Raw genomic sequence first — 19,364 nt, forward strand, 5'->3', positions numbered from 1 at the left:
ACCAGAATCAGCGTCTAATGCGCTGGTCTCTGATTGTACAGGGGTATAATCTGGTAATTAAACACAAGAAAGGCGTCGAGAATGTGATAGCTGACGCACTATCTAGAGTTGCTTATAATGGTATTTGAGTATAACTATTTGAACAACTATATGTTCGATTTTATCCCATATAGTTGGTTCTTCAGGGGGGAAGTGTTACGTTCCACGTGTGTTTTGTTTTCACTGATCTGTATATGTTGGTGTAATTCGCACGTGTTAGCCATTATGCTCATTGTCTCTTTTTTGTTTCTAGCTCACTATCTCTGCTCGCAGGATTGCTGTGATTGGCCGAGTCGGACGTCAGTCATCATTGAGGCGACGTTCGAGAACCAATCAAAGGTCGTTCAGCTGGTTTAAAAGGGTGGCGTGTTCATTCATGCTCTCTCTCTCTTGTAGCGTGTTGAGCTTTGTGTAGTGACCCGAGGTTCTGCAGCGAACTGAGTTGTGTACTATGTGCTTTGTTTAGATGTATTATGAGTACCCGTTATGTTTCAGTATCTGAAAGATTGGTTATCGTGTGTTTACTCTCCATCATACAGAGGCATTACGATGATCTATGGGAAGATGAACGGTAGGTTAGTATGCCGCGGTATACTCTGCCCGTAGGGATGTTTTTTCCTCTGTTATACACACTAGGTCAGAGGTGAGCGCCACTCCTTGTACTTTTGTTGTGTATTTAGCTTAGTTAGCGCTGTGTGCGCGAAGATTTCGGTTTCTTTTTCACATTTTACTTTGGTTAGGATTAGGGTTATTTTAAGGATTGTTTTGTTATATTTAGTTTTTTACTTTGGTGCCACTTTTGTTCTCTTCCCAATTATTAATGTTTATTTATTTTTCTTACATTGTACATAGTTGTCACATGTCGGTTTTCCTTTCAGTTCTGTTTTGACATTTGGTAGTTCCTGTTCTTATTTAGTTAATTAGTAATCATCATTTAGTCTTGTCACCTGTGTTTGATTAATTATCTAGTTTGCTCCTTTGTTTCCTGTTTCTTTATAAGCATTCAGTTTTGTCCCAATCCTTGTCGGTTCTTAAGTTTATAATGGTTAAATGTGTATTGATGCTAATAAATTGACCTTTTCATTATTCGTCTGTGGGAGCGCCTATTTCTACAACCACCAACCGTAACAATAGTGCATATCATTGGTATTTTTACTGGATCTAGTGGCTTCGGCTTTTATGTGAATAAAAATCCAGTAATTTTTTTTTCTCTTTCAAAGATTGTCTGTCATGTCTCTACGCCTCTTCACATCTAGCAGCATATTAATATATAAATGTTACGGTACATTCCCTAGACTCTAAAAGTTCGTAACAATATGTTAACAGTTATGAGCATACAGTAGTATTTACTAACCTTTGCCAATTTGTCGGGGTCACCAGGATGTCGAGGGATCAGCTTTTGAAGTCTCTGGAAACCGTAGTCAATAGTTGGCTCATTCAGCGCTAGAGATAACCACACTAAGTGAGAATCCATTCATCTTTAAAACATCCCTCCACATATTCCACTGTCTGCATAAATCCCAAAGTAAGATTATAAAGGAAGAAGGTAAGGCATTTTTCATTGTTCAGCTAAACAGGCAGTTTCACTCAAAACTTCTATTGGATGAGCCATAAGATGACATGTTGGGCCACTCAAATAAACAGGGCAATGTTTAGGTGTTCTGAAAGTGGCAAAAAGCTACAATGCTTTCATTTTTAGGGAAGCCAAATAATTTGTCTCTGCATTTTAAACATGGATAGGAAGTAGTTTAACATAACTTTATCATTAAATTTGTGATTCTGCATGGGTGCAGATGTCTGGGTGTGTATTTACCTGTATAAATAAAGCGCCCTGGAGCTCCTTTACAGAACTGCTTAGATTTGTAAGATAGAGTAACTTCTACAACCCCTGGTATGTGTCGAGGAGGAGTTTGAACTCGGATAGCATGAGGAGTGATTAACTGCATGAACAATGACAAAAAAACAACCTCTTCAAGTTAATTGTTACAGAATGTTGGTGCTCAACCCTTGAGGCGATTTTCTAAATATTACAAAAGATTTCCTTATTGCAATTTAAAGCTTGCTTCGATAATCTACAAATGCATACCTCACTCCACACGAGCATGCTCCCGAACACCACCTGCAGACCGTCAAAGAAGTTTTCCCCAATCACAATTACCATAGCCCCGCCTGTAGTCCAACCTTCACTAGGGCTGATGGCTTTGATACATGGAGTAGCTGTAGTAGAGAAATGACATTAATGAAAATGAAAATGATATTATAGATGCAAAAAATTATTACTCGAGGTGAAAGAAACATCCCCCAGTAAGATCTACTTGACCACACAGAGCTACTCGTTTCTACTCTTTCAGATAATTTAGAGCTCCCCTTCCAACTTCATGGTTAAAACCATCCTCCCCTTGTATATACCTGTGGATTAATCTAAAACTCGACAATTAAATTGAGCTTTTTTAATGTCATTTCTGAATCTCACCATATTCCATGCTAGTCTCTACTATCTCATTTGAATCCGTTCTACGAGAGCGTCGTCCATGTTTGGAGTTGTTGTGCACAAACATATTATCAGAAATGGCTAGTACAGGACCATCCACACTGACTGTAGTCGACAAAACCACCTATTGGAATGCAAAGAAAGTCATATTAATAACACAAATAATTTAAAGGAGATTCATACATTAAAACCTTTAGATGTCATGCCATTAAAAAAATTATAAAAATCTGATTTGTTATCTCAAAATATGATCAATGATATCATAGCACTGTCATCTTTAGAAACTTCTGCTTCTGGTTTAAAATTCAGATATATAAGATATAAGAGAAATAATATACTTTTTGAATCTTTTGCCATCAAGAGCATCACACAAATAGGAGCCAAAGAGTGTAAGATAAAATTGCAATAATTATAGAATAACCCCAAGTATTATTTAAATAGTTTGTTCTCATCCTTCTCTGGATTTTCCATGTTCTCCTGTATTCTTCTCCCAATAATCTCATTTACATGCTCACTCTTTTTTCCATCTTTCCACCTGATTTATCCTTTCTCTGTTTCTTTTCTTTATCTAAGGACAACAGTATTCAGATCTCTGTAGCCTAGTATAGACTGAGTGATTAGATCGTGTATGATATAGAAATAGGATCGAGGCTATACACTGGATGAATTTGAGGCCAATAATCATACAATTTCTTTTCTACATGTTTAAAATGATTGGCATATGGTTGGTTTTGCCATTCTTCTTGCACAAAGCAAGTCTCAGCCTTATTAGCATCAATGAATATAACATGATTTCTCCCAATCGTAAAAAATAAAAAATAAAAAAAGCTCATATGACAGCTAAAATCCCAGTATATGCCCATCCTAAAAAAATCTACACTCATTAAAATAAATAAATAATTGGGTTTCAAACCATAAACCAATGTGGTTTCAATTGGGTGTTGTTTCAAAGTGAAACAAAAGTTAATATAAAAATAACGAGAACATAAATGCCCACATTGCAGAACTAAAGATGAGAAAACAACATGTAAACACATAAGAGGAACAGATATGAGGGATGCAGAAAATGCAGTATGCTGCAAATAAGAAAAGAAATGTCACACTAAAAAAATGAAATAAATGCACAAAAATGAATAAGGAAGGACAGCAGGGGAATGAAGAGTGAGAGATGAAATGTCAGATCGTGGCTCCAGTAGTGAAAGACAAGTGGGAGGAAGTAAAGCAGGAGGGTCCCCAGTGAGCACTTCCTGGGTCACAGAGCCTGACCTTCCCCATCTGGAGCCCATCACTCAAATCCTGACAACTTCCTGAAGCACCTTGGCTGATTTCCTGATGATCCTTGCTTCTAATACTTCTCTGCCTTTTCTCTGATCACTCACTGTCTCTAATGAGATTTTTTATTCAGACGCTTTATATAAATATCTATCACACTCTCTTTTTATTCAAATTGGCCCCAGAAGAACTGCTGTATATGTTATTAGAAATGACAAGAAAAGCTACCACTGCACCTATACTTGATATTATTTTGTATATTTGTGTTGTTTTCCAGTGGAATTTTTTTTTAACAAGATAAATGTATCTGAGAAGCAAAATGGCATACAATATTAAGACTATTAAGATTTTTCAGAGAATGCATCTTGAATAAAAATTTGTATTCAATATTTTTTTTTTCCTTGCTTGTTTTCCAAACTTAGTGAGATTTGTACATAAAGCATCTTAATCTTTAAAAGAAAAAAATACATTCAAGATACATTCTCTGACAAATCGTAATGTCTAAAGCAAATTTACTTGCAATGTGTAAAACTAGTTTTAAGGATGTTTGGATATTTTTACTGTAAATAAAGATATTAAGATCTTTTTTTTTTTTGAGTGTAAAGAAAAGAATAAAGTTAACAAAAATTATTAAATTCTGTGTGAATGGGTTCTACCTTAGAGACAACATAACATTTCTGCATTTTGCAAATAGCATTTATTTACAAATAAATGATCAATACCTGAAATCTCCTCATGTCTCGGGGGTTCCCTGCTGTCTTCAGACAATTTTGATTGCACTTTAGGAAAAACTTCAAGAAGAATCTGTGGGAAACACGCACACACACACACACACAAAGAAAAAAAAGTAAACCACATAGGTTTTATTCAAGCAAGAAGATGAGTATTACGTTTAGTCATTTAGCAGACACTTTTATCCAAAGTGACTTAGGCGTAGCAAAGATATATATATATATATATATATATATATATAATAAAAAAAAGATGGAAAAGATTAGAGAAAGCTATAGTTTCAGAGGCCTTTTTTAAAGAAAACAAGCAGTTAGAAAACATATATATATATATATATATATTTTTTTTTTTTTTTTTTTTGTTAAATATATACTAAATAAAAAGAAAACAAATAGAATAGAAAAAGAATAAAGAAAGCTATAGTTTTAGAGGCTTTCTTAAAGAAAACAAGCAGAAAACAAATAGAGTGCAAGTCTTAAAGCGTAAAGTGTTGTTGTTTTTTTAATAAAAATAAAAAAACAAGACAAATAGATCAAATAGAATTAGAATAGAGAGTACTAGAGTTAAAGGCTCAAATAAAGATGGAAGAGATGTGTTTTAAGTCATTTCTTGAAGATGGCTAAGAACTTAGCTGCTCAGATTGAGTTGGGCAGGTCATTCCACCAGGTGGGAAGATCTTTAGGATGACACAATAAAGTGACGTTCACTTGCGGAACGCAAGCTTCTAGAGGGCACATAAGTCTGAGGTAGTAAATTTAGGTAAAAGGGTGCAGAGCCAGTGGTGGTTTTGTAGGCATACATTAATGCCTTGACTTTTATGCGAGCAGCTATTGGTAGCCAGAACAAATTGATGAATATAGGAGTGTTATGAGTTATTTTCGGTTCATTAAAAATTAATCTTGCAGCCGCATTCTGCATTAATTGTAAAGGTTTGATAGAACTGGCTGGAAGACCTGCCAAGAGAGCGCTGCAATAGTCCAGCCAGGACAGAACAAGAGCTTGAACAAGGAGTTGTGTAGCATGCTCCGAAAGAAAGGGCCTGATCTTCTTGATGTTGAATAAAGCAAATCTGCAGGACCGGGCAGTTTTAGCAATGTGGTCTGAGAAATTCAGCTTGTCATCTATTGCAACTCCAAGGTTTCTGGCTGTAAATGTAGATGGAGAGGGAGAGACTTAAAATCCCAGAAGGGAACTGTATAGCAACAATGGCCTGCTTCTAGTTTCTCACAAACAAACATCCATAGGTGTATCTACTTTTAAAAGGGAGGAGAAAACACTTTCTATATATTTGGATATACTTTGAACATACTTTGAACCTGATCTGTCACCAAAACATGCAAATGCCAGCATGAACTTGTGTGACATGCCCTCACCAATAAAAAAACACATGAACAAAATATGCAATAAACCACACTACATTAAACATGGGCATGTGATTTGGGTGCTAAATTACTGACTGCCAAGCACACATACAAATTCCAAAGACATTTAGAAACTAAACACTAAATCTGTATTTTGTTGGTCCTACACTCTTAAAAATAAAGGTGCTTAAAAGGTTCTTCACACTGATGCCATCCCATTTTTGGTTCCACAAAATAATCTATAAAGAAACTTTCTCTTTCATCTCTTTCTTACCTATTTGTAATCTGAAGAACCTTCTTTCGCCACAAACAACCTTTTGTGAAACAGAAAGGTTCTTCAGATGTTAAAGGTTCTTTATGGAACCATTTAGACAAAAAAGGTTCTTCTATGGCATCTTGAAGCACCTTTATTTTTAAGAGTGTATGTTTCAATGACATTTTTGTTTAGTTTTCTAATACACATATTTTGTACAGCATGTCAACTCTCCAAAGTAAATTCCTAAAGCAAAACTAATTTTTAGTTTTGTAGAATTGACAGAAGAATAATATTTTTCATAATTAGCTTTGCCTAAAATATTTTTTTAGACAGAAACCACAGGACTAGTCCATCAGGATGAATAAAGTGAGCCACAACAACAACAACAAAAAAACATATTATTGTTATTATTTTTATTGTTGTTGTTGCAATTGTTTATAGTTTCAATAATATATGAGATCGAACAGGCATGCTTGCAAAATGTTGTGCAAATCAGTTCAGCAGTTTGTGAGAAGTTACTCCATAAACATTGCCTTCGAACCACTGTCTGGCAACCCTCTTACTCATATCTTACAACACACTTGTCATGGTTTTGTGTGCTGTTTCATGCCTGACCCATGCTCCACGTATACTATTCTTTTCACTTTAACTACATGATAAACTTTTTAGCCCTTAATGAAATCATAGAGCACAGCTGCAAGCAGACAAATGAAAGCACATCGAAACGAACACATTAACATGCATTAGTCACTCCCCCACTCACTTAGCATGCAAATCTCTAAGCCTCACTGCCTTGCACCTTCTGCCATGTATCCATTCACTGCATCATAATTAGACCCATCTTGCATAATTAATTAGGACTCCTGGAAAACCTTGCAACTTCAGCACAACACCCCTCTATATCTGTTTTTTTTTTTATAAGGAAAATTGAATAACAACAATGCAAGTTTTGCACTGTTGTGATATCTAGATTTCTTGGAGTAATGTATTCATAGCGGGCCAATGATAATTATTTAGAACTGGGATGATTATATATTGTTTACATATATATTTTTGATATATAAATCAAAAAGTTTTTTTTTTTTTTTTTTACTCATTCAATGGTATACAGTATATAGATTATGTACAATACACTAAACTCTGGGCAAACTAAAATGTGTCAGATAACTTTTTGAAAGTTCAACAGAACAGCATTTATTATTTATTAACATTGTAAAGATCTCTACTGTCACTTTTGATCAATTTAAATGCATCCTTACTGAATAATGGTATTAATTTAATTTTTTTCCCACTAAACATTCATAATAATATGAAATGTTTCTCAAGTACCAAATCATCATATTAGAATGATTTCTGAAAGATCATGTGACACTGAAGACTGGAGTAAATTCAGCTTTGCCTTTACAGACAAATTATATTGTAAAATATAATAAAATAGAAAGCAGTCATTTTAAATTGTACTAATATTTAATTTAGAATATATATTTTTTAATAAAATAAATGTAGGCTTGGTGAGCATAAGAGATGTCTTTCAAAAACATATATGTATAAAAAAACTGAGTATATCCCATTCCATCTTAGAAAAACAAAGCAGTGTCATGACATAGAGGGAGAGGGGGAAGGAAAATTAGGAAACCAGATGTGCAGCATCGAAACACTGACATGCTGACAAGTTTGAGCAGCAATACATCAACAACTGTATGCCACATGTGCGTAAGAAAAGCCACTCATCTGCACAAAAAAATCAGATTTATATCACAACAACATGATATTCAGCCCAAAGCAACATTTAGAATGTAACCATGAAGACGCAAACCATGATGAAGTATCAGATCTACTTACAGCCATCATGTACTGATTTTCACATTTTGTATATGCACATATTCCCTTACTGTATCTATTGGATTCATCATCAAATACGCAATCCAAAAAACAAAGAAACAACAAAATGGGGGGTAAAATCTGATGTTGAATTGTGTGTTGTAGGTGAGGATTGTGGGGGAGCCTCTGAGGGGTTTTGGGTAGCAGAGGTTAGCTAGGGCTGGTCATAAATACTCTGGGTTCCCAGAATCCCTTGGCAGACTTTGGGGCCAGACTGGTTGAGGGGTTAACAGGGCACGTTCCCAACCTCTGACCCCACTAACAGGGCACACATAGAGGCTCTAAAAATCAATACCTCCATCACCACATACCACACCAGGACCTTTCACACATGCTTCCACAACTAAGAAAAATAAAAGCAACCAACCAACACGTTGTCTCTGAACTCTTGCTTTTTCTGAAAAAGATTATGTTTTCATCATCTGCTTTAAAGATTCTGTCAGAACTTGTGAGAGCTTCTATTTTACATTATTTAAATTTTGTAAAATTTCTTTATTAAATTTTTTTATTTAATTTATTATGCATGACAATATAAGTGATAAAAAGTGAAAAACTAACAATTTCATATTCGCTATAATGCATTTTAGTTGGCATGGACTCAGCGAGGTGTGCAGATCATGATAATGCATGTTTTGACAGTTTTATGTTTCATTTGAAGCAAGGAAATCTGAACTTTTAAACAAAAGAGTTCACATGCTCATGCCACAAATTTGCTCACTTGATTAGTGACTTAAACTGCACAGGATCTTAACTATTTTATATTACCGTAATTTAACAACATAAGTGGTCTTTGTTTGACTGTCATTATGGTCCTAAGCTGTTTCACTGACCAGCTATGACTCACTCAGCACTATTAAAAAGGGCCTCGAAAAATACTAGTTAACTAGAGCTTTCCTCCGAGTTAAGCATTTTCATTTCTTATTCTCCTCCCTATATTATAAAGCACTTTGTAAACAGTAGTAAAAGGTTCTATTCTTCTTTTTCAGTCACATGACTATTTGGTTCATCTTTCATATTTTATGACCACCAGAGGGGCAAAGAAATGGCAGTGAATACAAAAACACATGAAGAAAGAACTCCAAAAAAAAGGAAAAAAGTTGATTATTATATATATATGCGCACACACACACACACACACACACACACACATATACATACAAACATACATATGTGTATAAACACACACACTGACTGAAACAGATGATACTTTCAGAGCTTTTCCTTTACACACAATTAAACAAACAAACATATAAATAAATTCCGGAATTTCCAGTATGGTCCTAGAGATGTTTTTAAAAATATTTGTTATAAAATGCTCAGTGCTTGCCCCGAGTATGTCTGTGTAAGCGTATATTTATTTATCTAATGCAGAAAATTAAAAATGACATTTCTGCACAAGCTTTCATCTTTGTGGGGAAACAAAGGCAGGGCAATCTGCATGAATACAAGAGTGGCAGATAGGAGAAAAGAAGGAAAAGATGTCTGCTTAATTAGCCAGTAATGATAGGATCTGACAAACAACATCTGTTTCCAAATTGGGAGTCTGTTTGTTTGTGTGTGTGTGTGTGTGTGTGTGTGTATGTGTGTCTGTGTGTGTGGGGGGGGGGGGGGGGGGGGGGTTGAATGGAGGATGCCAGCACTCACTTTACTGAACGTCTCAAACAGAACAGCTTGATGTGAGTTTAGAGAACAAAAAAGAAGCATGCAGCCTTCAAAGAAAAAAAAAGAGACACTTTAAGTGCCATAAAAACGAATACTTTTGCAATGCACTATATTTTATCACACATATATTAGAGAAAATGCTTAATTAGCAGCCTTGCCATCCAGTCATCTTGAAATATTTTAACTATAAATGCTAGTCTGATAAAATTAACCCTCTGCATCATATGCTGTCATTGGTAGAGATATATATGTCAGCCTGTGTGTGTGTGAAGGCACTGGTGTTTGACTGTCTTAAATTTCACTAATGAGTTAATGATGCCCCCTGGTGCTAGCCTGGCCCCTCTGTTTGTTTGTTTGTTTGTGTGTGTGTGTGTCTGCTTGCCAGCAATCTGGAAGAGATCCAGAAGATCTTATCCTCCAAGCTAATTCTGTATGCCTCAACATTCCCCTTTCTCTGCAGAAATACATTCCTGTTTTTTTGTGTATACTGCAGGTTTTGGGATATATTCATCAGGACAGATGCCCTGAATTAGTTTACATCATTGACGTGATCAGAGATCAGACAATGTAGTCTCATGTGTGTGCATATGTCTATGTGTGTGTGTGTGTGTGTGTGTGTGTGTGATGACTCTGTCCGGACTCAGGTCGGGGTTGATAGGACCATTGACAGCTTCCCAGCAGGCCTGCTGTGAGCTCTGTCAGTCTCCCTACTATTTTTCTTCCTCCCATTCTCCTTCAACACAGTTCCTCCCTCTCACTCCCCCCTCACTCCTGTCTGCATGTGTACACATTTGCTATGGATTAGCCACGGACATTATATTTTAACACCATAGGCAGCACTGTTCCTCACAGCAGTGACAGAAATCACCTTTCCAAATCATGCCCAATCTATTGAATTTAAAGCAGATGGACTGCAACCAAAGTTTAGAAACATTAAATCTTAAAATACGATCCAGAGAAATGGAAGCAACCAGTGCTAAATTTCAAGTGTCAAGCAAAGACTTATGTAATGTGAATTTCAAGTGTCAAAGCTATTTTTGTATTCTGCCATCCCCTTGACTTGTTCTATAGTAGCTACTATTTGTTGGGTGTTGGTTCTGCTGCCTAACTAAAATTTCCCTTCAGGATCAGTTAATTGTCTTTCTATTGATCCTGTAGTTTTGAACTCCCCTGGGTTTGGTTGGCAAAGCGAGAGGGAACAGATGGTACCATTCCTATTATTGTGAATCTCAAAAATCAGAGTATTCATTGCAGAGAGAACAAGGCATTCGAATGAAATGTTATGTCAGACCAGCCTTTGAAACAACAGCCCCAAATGTGTTAATGATTGTTTCTGAGTCAACATCCTTATACCGCAACTGTGGCTCTTACATTTTGTGGTTTTTGGTTTTATTATTTTTACTATATGGCTTTTTTTTTTAATTGATAAACTGTGAAATCGGGATTTCGTTAATTCAAAGGTAATTAGTGTGTTAGTACAGTATACACATTAGTAGTCAGCATTAGTATAGAGGACTGGTATTTATAACTACATCCAAATTCTGTGGAGATATTGCAGATTACTAAATTATTAGCTTTTATTACTTCTTTTCAGCAATCATCAGAAGAACTTTTGGAAACAGTTATGACAAAAGAAAACAAAAAGATAAATAAGTATACCAATCCATCAGCCTTAATTATTCTATTGGCAAGATTATACCATATTGATTATTTAAGTTTGTTTCCACAAAACCCACCATGAGATTGAGCCCCTTTCAACCCTCTCTTTCTTTTCAACAGCTCTGTTTCAACCCCCACTGGTCATACACATCCATTTATTGAACCTGTGCGGTACTGACTTGCTAAACCTCAAGCTGTTAGCCATAGAGCTGTACATTTACCACAAAGGCTGGATATACCAGAGCTTTCAGAAACATATATTATCTTTCTAATTAGGGCTTCTACTTTGACAAACTTTTCCTAATCCAATTTAGGCATGTTTTCTTAGACATTTTTACTCACATTTACTTAACTGAATGACTACTTTCTTCTGCATTCTTTTTACAATTAAAAAAATTTATATTTAATTTTTGTGTAGTTTTTTTAATATATTTTTTTTACAAATGATTGTGATGGTTTGGTTCCTGATTGGTTTAGTCCGTATACCAACATATGCCAACCAAAATGTTCATTATCATCCTTATTGCAAATTTACATGAGACATTTTAAAAATAGCAGCTTTCATCTACAGCATCAAAGTATGTGGCCAAAGCACACTGGTGGTATTGATCAGTCATGGACTGTTGGTTTAAATCAATTTAATTCTAACATAGGCACAAGCACATGATAAGACATAATTATAAACCAACTAGCATAAATGAAGGTTCCAAATGTGCCAAAATTAGTATGTAATATAACATATGGACAGGTAATGATACAAAGCTAGGCTGTAAACTCTAGCAGCAAGAAGAACCAAAGGGAGATGTGGGGCTTAATGTGACAAAAGCCTCCTTCAGGATCAGCTGAGAGCCATTCTTTCCCCTTCTGCTAATAACTGGATTAGTTGTGGAGGCAGAAAGGGGGTGGAGAGACAGACAGACAGAGCAGCAGGTCCAAACAAAACGGGCACAGATTAAAAAAGGAGGGGGGTGTAGGTGCTTTGGGACCACTATTCCCACATGCATTGGGGAGGTATCCTGATGAGGTTGACTAATTATATCAATATTAGGGAAAAAGGTTGTAGGTGGCAAAAAAAAGGAAGAAAATGAGAGAGTGAAGGTTAAATAATGTAGAATTTAATTTGGAATCTAAGATATTAAATATAAACATCGCTCAGTAAATAGTATTTTGCAGCCAAGAGAAAAAGATGTGATGCTAATCCATCAACAGTATGACTCTGCCAATCTAACCTATATTCATTAGTCCATATTCCACAATATTCATTTTTTCCATATTCATAATTTTCTAAATGGAGTACAATACGTTTTTTTTTTACTGCTGCCAAAACTGAGAAGTACAGTATCATAATGCACTAATGATGCAATATACAAGCTATATGGAGAGGATGGGGGGGGGGAGCATCTGTCAATACTGAACATAGCTGTCAAAAACCACTTTTTTATTTATTGAAACTCTGGGTAAATCTGGCCATGTTCGGAGAATTAAAAAAAAAAAAAATAGAAAGAACAGACAGGACAGAGAGAGAGAGAGAGATAGAGAAACAGTAGAGAAGAACCAGAGAGAAAACTATAAAAACAGCTGTGGTGCTAAGGAATTCTGGGAAAATCAAAGACAACAGTCCATTTTTTATATTCTTGACTTGAGAAAGACAGCGCAGCTCCTCAGAGATGCTTTATAAACAATGTTAGCTTGAACAGGATATCAAGCTAGATCGGAACATAAAGGAAACTATATTATCCATATCTTTGAAAGATAGCTTGTGGTAACCAGGTTGTGGGAGAAAGAGTGATTCAGTATGCACAAGAGCGTTAACATGGGGCATGTAAAAGTTTTTTATATTTAGGAAAAGGTGAAAATAAGCAAGAAACTGACCCTTTCTAAGCAAGGAGACAAGGAATAAAGAAGGACAGATTTTGTTCATTCTCAAAACCCAAATCTATATTTAAAAGTGAAATATTTCTGATATTCTTTACATATACACTGAACTGGTTTTGTCCCAAAGAGACGTTATTAGGCCTAGTTTTAGTATTCTAGTCTTAGAGTGCTAAACCATGTGTCATTATTTTTCTTATATCAGACTTTATTGAGAACTGGGATCTCACAAATCACAACTGCATCGAGTTCCCTCAAAATTATTATACCGTATCTCAGGTTTAATCACAGGAAATAGAAGCACAATAGACTGTGGACTGTGTGCACATATAAATCATTCAAACATGTTTCTGTTTGAGTCAAAAAGAAAAGGTTTGTAACCGGACTTACCTGTCAATGATGACAGGGTCAGATGGTGTCTCATTACGATTGCCGCAGCTTTTTTTCTCACAGCAGCGACTTTGTATGAAAAAGAGAAGATAATGAATGATTAAAACTTGCTCCATAAGACCGCTACAATTAAGACAGTCAAGCAATCTGTCACATTGATTGTGAATGATCAAGCTCAATCGCCGCTTCTAAAGCACACGCACACAAGCATGACCCTACACAGAGCAGACAACCCGTACACACACCATCAGTGGACCTCAGTGGTCTGTTCACGGGCATGTCCCCCCTCCTACGCACCCCCCCCCCCCCCCCCCCCACCTCATGCACCACGCCACCAGCATAACAAAAGTGCCCCCCACCCCTGGCCATCTGCCTATATGCTTTCTCCTTTCCCCCACCCTACAGCCCCCCCGTCAGACAGAGTCACTCCCCAGCTGTGCAGCCTGCCCTCTGCACCCCCTTCCCCATCAGCTCTGTTATTAACCAGCTGTGAGCGCCCACTCGGGCATCTGCTGGCTACACAATGGGGGCAGAGCCAATTCTGACTCCCCCTCTGCCCTCCCTAATGCTGTCCTCAAGCCTGAGGTCACTGCACACCCCCATCTCTTCTGTCTCCTGTGACACTTGCTGTTCCTCTTTCTCTTAGCCAAGCTACCATGTACTCTTAATAGACATTAACTTGTGCTTATTCTGTATAGAAAATGTGTATTATCAATCATTTTGTTCATGATTATCATTTAGCATCGTCTGTGAACATCACTGCAGACTTGCAGTTCGCTGGGTAAATTTTTCGTATAAAAATTCAGTCATTTCAAAAGGTAACCACATTCGGGAATTTTGAGTAAAGTCAAAAAATTCCCCCATGCAGATTTTGTTTGTGGTTGATCACACAAATTTGACCAAAGCTGCATGGTTTAAAAGTGACTTCCCTAATTTCTCTAACGTGACTGTGCCTGAGTGAAACTGACTCCAGAAATACATTTTTGGTTGGTTGAACATACAGCAAATTTCCTGAAGATGTATTTATTTTATATAATCTACTAGGGATTCAAACACAGAAGCTCCTACTGCTATTATGAACATGTTACCCAAGACAAGATAGCTTGTATTATAACTACATTTTAGTGGATTAATATGGGGATGTTCTGAGCAAATGTCTTGTGCAGGGGCTGAAATAAGTCATTAATCAATGCAACTCAATACTTTGTAGAGTAATGTACATCTGTACATCTATACATTTGTGTACCTTCCCTTAGTTATGAGAGGTTGAGGCCTTGGCCTATGATAGTAAATCATGTTAGCATTATGTATTCTATAGAAGAGCAAGAACCTTTCAGTGAACAGTTTCTAAAATAGATATTTTTTTTCTTTTCTCAGTATGATGAACACTTTAATAATCTGAACAAACTTTTCCCACCATAAAGAACCTTTTGCACATTGGTTCCACAGATGTTCTTCATGGTTCTTCATACAACCATTGATGCCAATAAAGAACCTTCATTATTAAGAACGTAGGTAGACCGATGTAAAGTATGGCTCTTTGTAGAGAAAACTGATTTTGCTGCATGTTTTCTTAAGTTCAAAAAAGCTCAAATGCTCAAAAAAGTCTTAAATGGCACCTAGTAGATCAATAGATTAGTTTTTTGTTTGTTTTTTTTTCTCACCTGCACATGACCTCATGAGTTAGCAGAACACGGCACATTTCTGGATTCTTGTTCTGTCCCTCATATGATATAGGCTGAACCAAGAAAAACAGTTAAAGAGAGGTCATCAACACATTATAGAGCAAAACTAAGAAAGTGTTTCTTACTGTTAAAAGGCTTTTACCTCAGAAAAAGAAGAAGGTGCTTTACCTGTTTAGTGGCAGAATCAATGAGACGTGCATAAAGGTCTTGTTCTGTGCGAACACCTGTGAAGAAAAACAAACCTTGTTGATGCTGTACAGGTTTTGATACAGAAACGACTTTGGAAGCCACTGGATGAAATAGTACGAACGAGTAGAATAGGTTCTTTCTTTAATAAGAAAACAAATATAAGAATTTTAAATGTCAATTTAACACATAATATAATCACATAATTACTGCTTTTTGCTCTGCAAAAACTAAATATTGAATGCTATATGTCCCAACAGACAGAATAATTATCTATGTGGACAAGAAGGTATACATGTAATGAGAAATGTTGAGCATACCATTACTATAGATGAGCTGGAGCTTGTAGTGTGTTCCATTATTGGTCTTTTCACCCGTCTGCTCCTTAGAAGAAGAGAAAGGACAAACATGGAAAGAACAAAGCATTTTGATTATGCAAAGTTGACATTTAATCAAACATACAGGAGTGCATGATTGAGTAATGTCTACAAAGCACAACTATACTAAAGGTAATGCAATATAGGTTTTTAATGACTTTGGTGCATTTACCACTCAGAAGCAAGTGGTATTACTTTGCATCTCTTCTCATTCCCTTTAACCACTGGGGATGCAGGTAACTGTTGTACTGTAATGTAAAATGCAACTACATGCATTTTATATTACAGTATGTGATGTGATACTGTAAACTGAGGCCTTACTGTGGAGACTGCCAAATTACTGTCATTTTGTAATTTTTGATAACACACTTAAGAAATTGCAAATCTTACTTGTTTAAATTTACCACTTACTTGTGAAAATAGTATTAAAGTGAATAAAAAACAACTGTAATGCATAGTTTTTTAGAGTTTGAGAACCTACATTAGGTTAGGACAGTGCAGAGGAGGGATGAAAAATAAAGAAAAATGAACATACACAGACAAGACATGTGCGGAGGAAGCTGATGTTGTAAAAGACGTGTCAGAGCGCAAGAATGGCTTCTCTAATTTTCCTGCATTTCAAATATTCCTTAAGTTCTGTAAGTTTTATAAAGTTTTGTTTTCTCTCACCAAGCTCAAGCTTTAAATCTATGTTAAACTGTAGGAAACATAATCAGAAATCCAATAATGTTTAATCATGTGAATCATGTTATAGAATATACCTTATCCTGCTCCACAAAGTCAACAAACGCTGTCCTCTCCACTTCCACCGGCTGTCCATTGCGGTCATAGAGTGCCAGAACAAAATGGAAGAAGTTGGACTTTCTGAGATTGGAGGGAGGCTGCTTTTCAAAGTGAGCACGGGATAAGGCCAATCCACTATGGATGTAGGGTTTTGCAGAAGAAAAACACATGATTTATTTATTAATATTTTTCACAATTCATATAACTGACAATGATATAATACCATCCACTAAATTCAACATAAGTTCAATACAATTCTTAATGTATGTCTCTGACAAGATAAAAATGAAAAACATGTCTATTTTGGAGCCATATTTCCACTGATTCTGGTAATAAAAATGTTTGCTTGCATCTGAATCTTTAAAATGTTGTCTTGCTGAAGACAATAACTATTTAAGCCTAAAAAGTTTATTTTGAGCACATTTCATGATAAAAAATATTAGAAATAGCCTATAATTTAGCAATTATTGTCTTTTTTATATTTAATTAGCTGCTCTCACCAAATTCGATTACAAGTTCTTACTTTTTTTTTTAATTAAAGGCTAAATCTTTGAAGAAGAAAAAAATCTGACCAAACTTTTGAGTTTGCAGCAAGTTTTATTGTATAAGGACACACTGTTAGAAAGCACAATGTCCAATTTTTGAACCACCCCAATGTACTAATTTGTTGTAATTGTTCCAATAATAGCCTATAACATTTGATGACTCATGACAATTCTCAAAAATTAATAACAAATTGACAGCTAATTAAGAAATCATTCCTAGATTCATGTGCAACAACTAACAGCTTTCTATGGCTGCGTTTTCCAAAGGCACCGGTGGTATCTGTAGCTATATTTGTGGGGAAATGCAGCTCTGGGCCATTAAAATCGATTATTTTATAGAATAATACTAATAATAATAATTTAAAAAAAATGATAGATGGTAGATTTGTGTGTTTTCGTTAATAGTAAGACTTATAAGGATTATTTGTAGTGTTATTATAACTACAACAGTCTACTTTTATTTATTTATTTATATTTTGAACTCCTCAGAATAAGACTATTCACTTGTGTAGACTATATAAATCCTTTGATACTGGATAAAACAGCCTACGCTTAAAGAACATTATGCTCACTTCAAGTGAGCAAGAAATGAAAAGGAAAGAAGAACGACACAAACAATCGCCGTTCAAGTGACGTGCTCAAGCGTTTTAATATCATCATGACACAAAACGGGTTTCTTTGTATTGTCTTGTTTGCCTCTTTCACTCTTCAAGCTATTGACAAGAGCACTGAAGGCTGAACTCCGAAGCCATCTCCGGTGTCATTTTACGCTCACCGCCACAGAAGAGCCTGACCTGTTGCTAGATATTTTTTGCAATGTTTTAGAAAACAAAACACCCTCTTAAAGTTAACAAGCAATAGAACGTAGTTGAATACTACAAGTACTACGAATAGTAGGCCTATTAATGATTATAAATATAAAAAATAACAATGAACGCGCATGTTACATTTGGTAGATAAATATTTTGATAACTCATACAATCGTTTAGGGCAGGCTAATAATTATTTCAATTCTAAATCATGTTCTGTTCTTGTGGATGGTAAATAAATAGGCTACTTTAACATTTCTGTTGTGTTATTTCTGCTAAGGACAGTTTATAAAAATATGTTCAGTCTTTAGGTGGTGTTTTTACATGTAAAGAACTAATTAAAATAATTTAGTGTAGCCTATATCAGTGCAGAACAGCCTACCTCTGTGCCGCTATATTTGCATCAATAACGCCGACATTCCGCACCCAAGAACGAACAGGATCCATTTCTTCTTCAAAAGTTCCCACTTTCAACCCACTGATGTTTCTTGTCGGGTGATCTTGACTCACAAACATTTAAAACAAAATCGGAACGACAAGGCAACTTCTTGTGCAAAAGCAATACAAAAAGTCGAAATATTCTGGAAATTCTGCGTATCACCAATTTTTAGATTACCGCATTGATCTGAAATAGTCCGTGAAATACTTCTGGAAAGTTGCTTTCTTGGCGTAGATTCGTCCTTCTTCGAGACCCATTCAAACCGTATGTGCGTCCTCCGCTCCCTCACCTGTTCTACTGGAGCAACATTCACTTCCCAAACAAAGTCTGCAGATATACTGCTACAAATAAAGCCACTCCGGATAGGAATTAAAACATCCACAAGGTGCTCTGAAGATGTTTTGTGCTCTGCCGATTACCCTGTAACTGCTGAGGATGCTTATCGGACCCGTTTAAACCCATGAGAACGTGATGATGCTGAGAGAGTCTACTGGGACCCATACTATCTGCCAGAGCTGGAAAAAGAGGAGGGGCGAATCCGTATTTGGAATCATGAAAAGTCCCCCTTTTTGACGTTCTTGTAACTGACTGTTTGTTGGATTATGCAAAGGACACCGCTTAGCGCAAATGAATAAGGTTGATTTTATTTATTTATTTATTTGACGTAGGCTATTTCAGTTTAATTTTCATTAAATGTCTGTTCGTTGGACTAGCCTATTTAAAGCACATCACTTGCCAAATTAGGCTACTACAAATAGGACACATCTTTGAAAAAGAAATTATAAATTAGAGTACAAAATGTAATGGATTTACAATAATTACATAGGCTATGCTGTATTCTTATAAATAGCTGTAGGATTTTAAAACAATTATTTATTTTATTTGCTAGGGTTAGGAATTTTTTATTATTATTTTGATTATTTAT

The 19,364-nt window shown here is 35.8% G+C and overlaps 1 protein-coding gene across 2 annotated transcripts in view; it reads right to left on the bottom strand.

Moving 5' to 3' along the window:
• The window catches only part of LOC306869697 (transcription factor COE2-like), a gene marked incomplete at both ends in the record, with an annotated part of 32,180 nt that extends 13,664 nt beyond the window's left edge, over positions 1 to 18,516 (bottom strand). Inside the window, 11 exons of one of the 2 annotated variants that reach the window (XM_079416569.1) lie at positions 1,394 to 1,482; positions 1,853 to 1,979; positions 2,126 to 2,256; positions 2,513 to 2,654; positions 4,525 to 4,606; positions 13,616 to 13,684; positions 15,280 to 15,353; positions 15,469 to 15,524; positions 15,807 to 15,864; positions 16,625 to 16,781; positions 18,383 to 18,516. In XM_079416569.1, the coding sequence (XP_079272695.1) occupies positions 1,394 to 1,482; positions 1,853 to 1,979; positions 2,126 to 2,256; positions 2,513 to 2,654; positions 4,525 to 4,606; positions 13,616 to 13,684; positions 15,280 to 15,353; positions 15,469 to 15,524; positions 15,807 to 15,864; positions 16,625 to 16,781; positions 18,383 to 18,516 (1,119 nt within the window). Of the gene's footprint in view, positions 1 to 1,393; positions 1,483 to 1,852; positions 1,980 to 2,125; positions 2,257 to 2,512; positions 2,655 to 4,524; positions 4,607 to 13,615; positions 13,685 to 15,279; positions 15,354 to 15,468; positions 15,525 to 15,806; positions 15,871 to 16,624; positions 16,782 to 18,382 lie in introns of both variants that reach the window. The other variant, XM_079416568.1, reaches the window with a different exon arrangement.
• Positions 18,517 to 19,364: the final 848 nt, after the last annotated feature.

This window comes from Barbus barbus (assembly GCF_936440315.1).
Source record: "Barbus barbus genome assembly, chromosome: 5".
Classification (NCBI taxonomy): domain Eukaryota; kingdom Metazoa; phylum Chordata; class Actinopteri; order Cypriniformes; family Cyprinidae; genus Barbus; species Barbus barbus.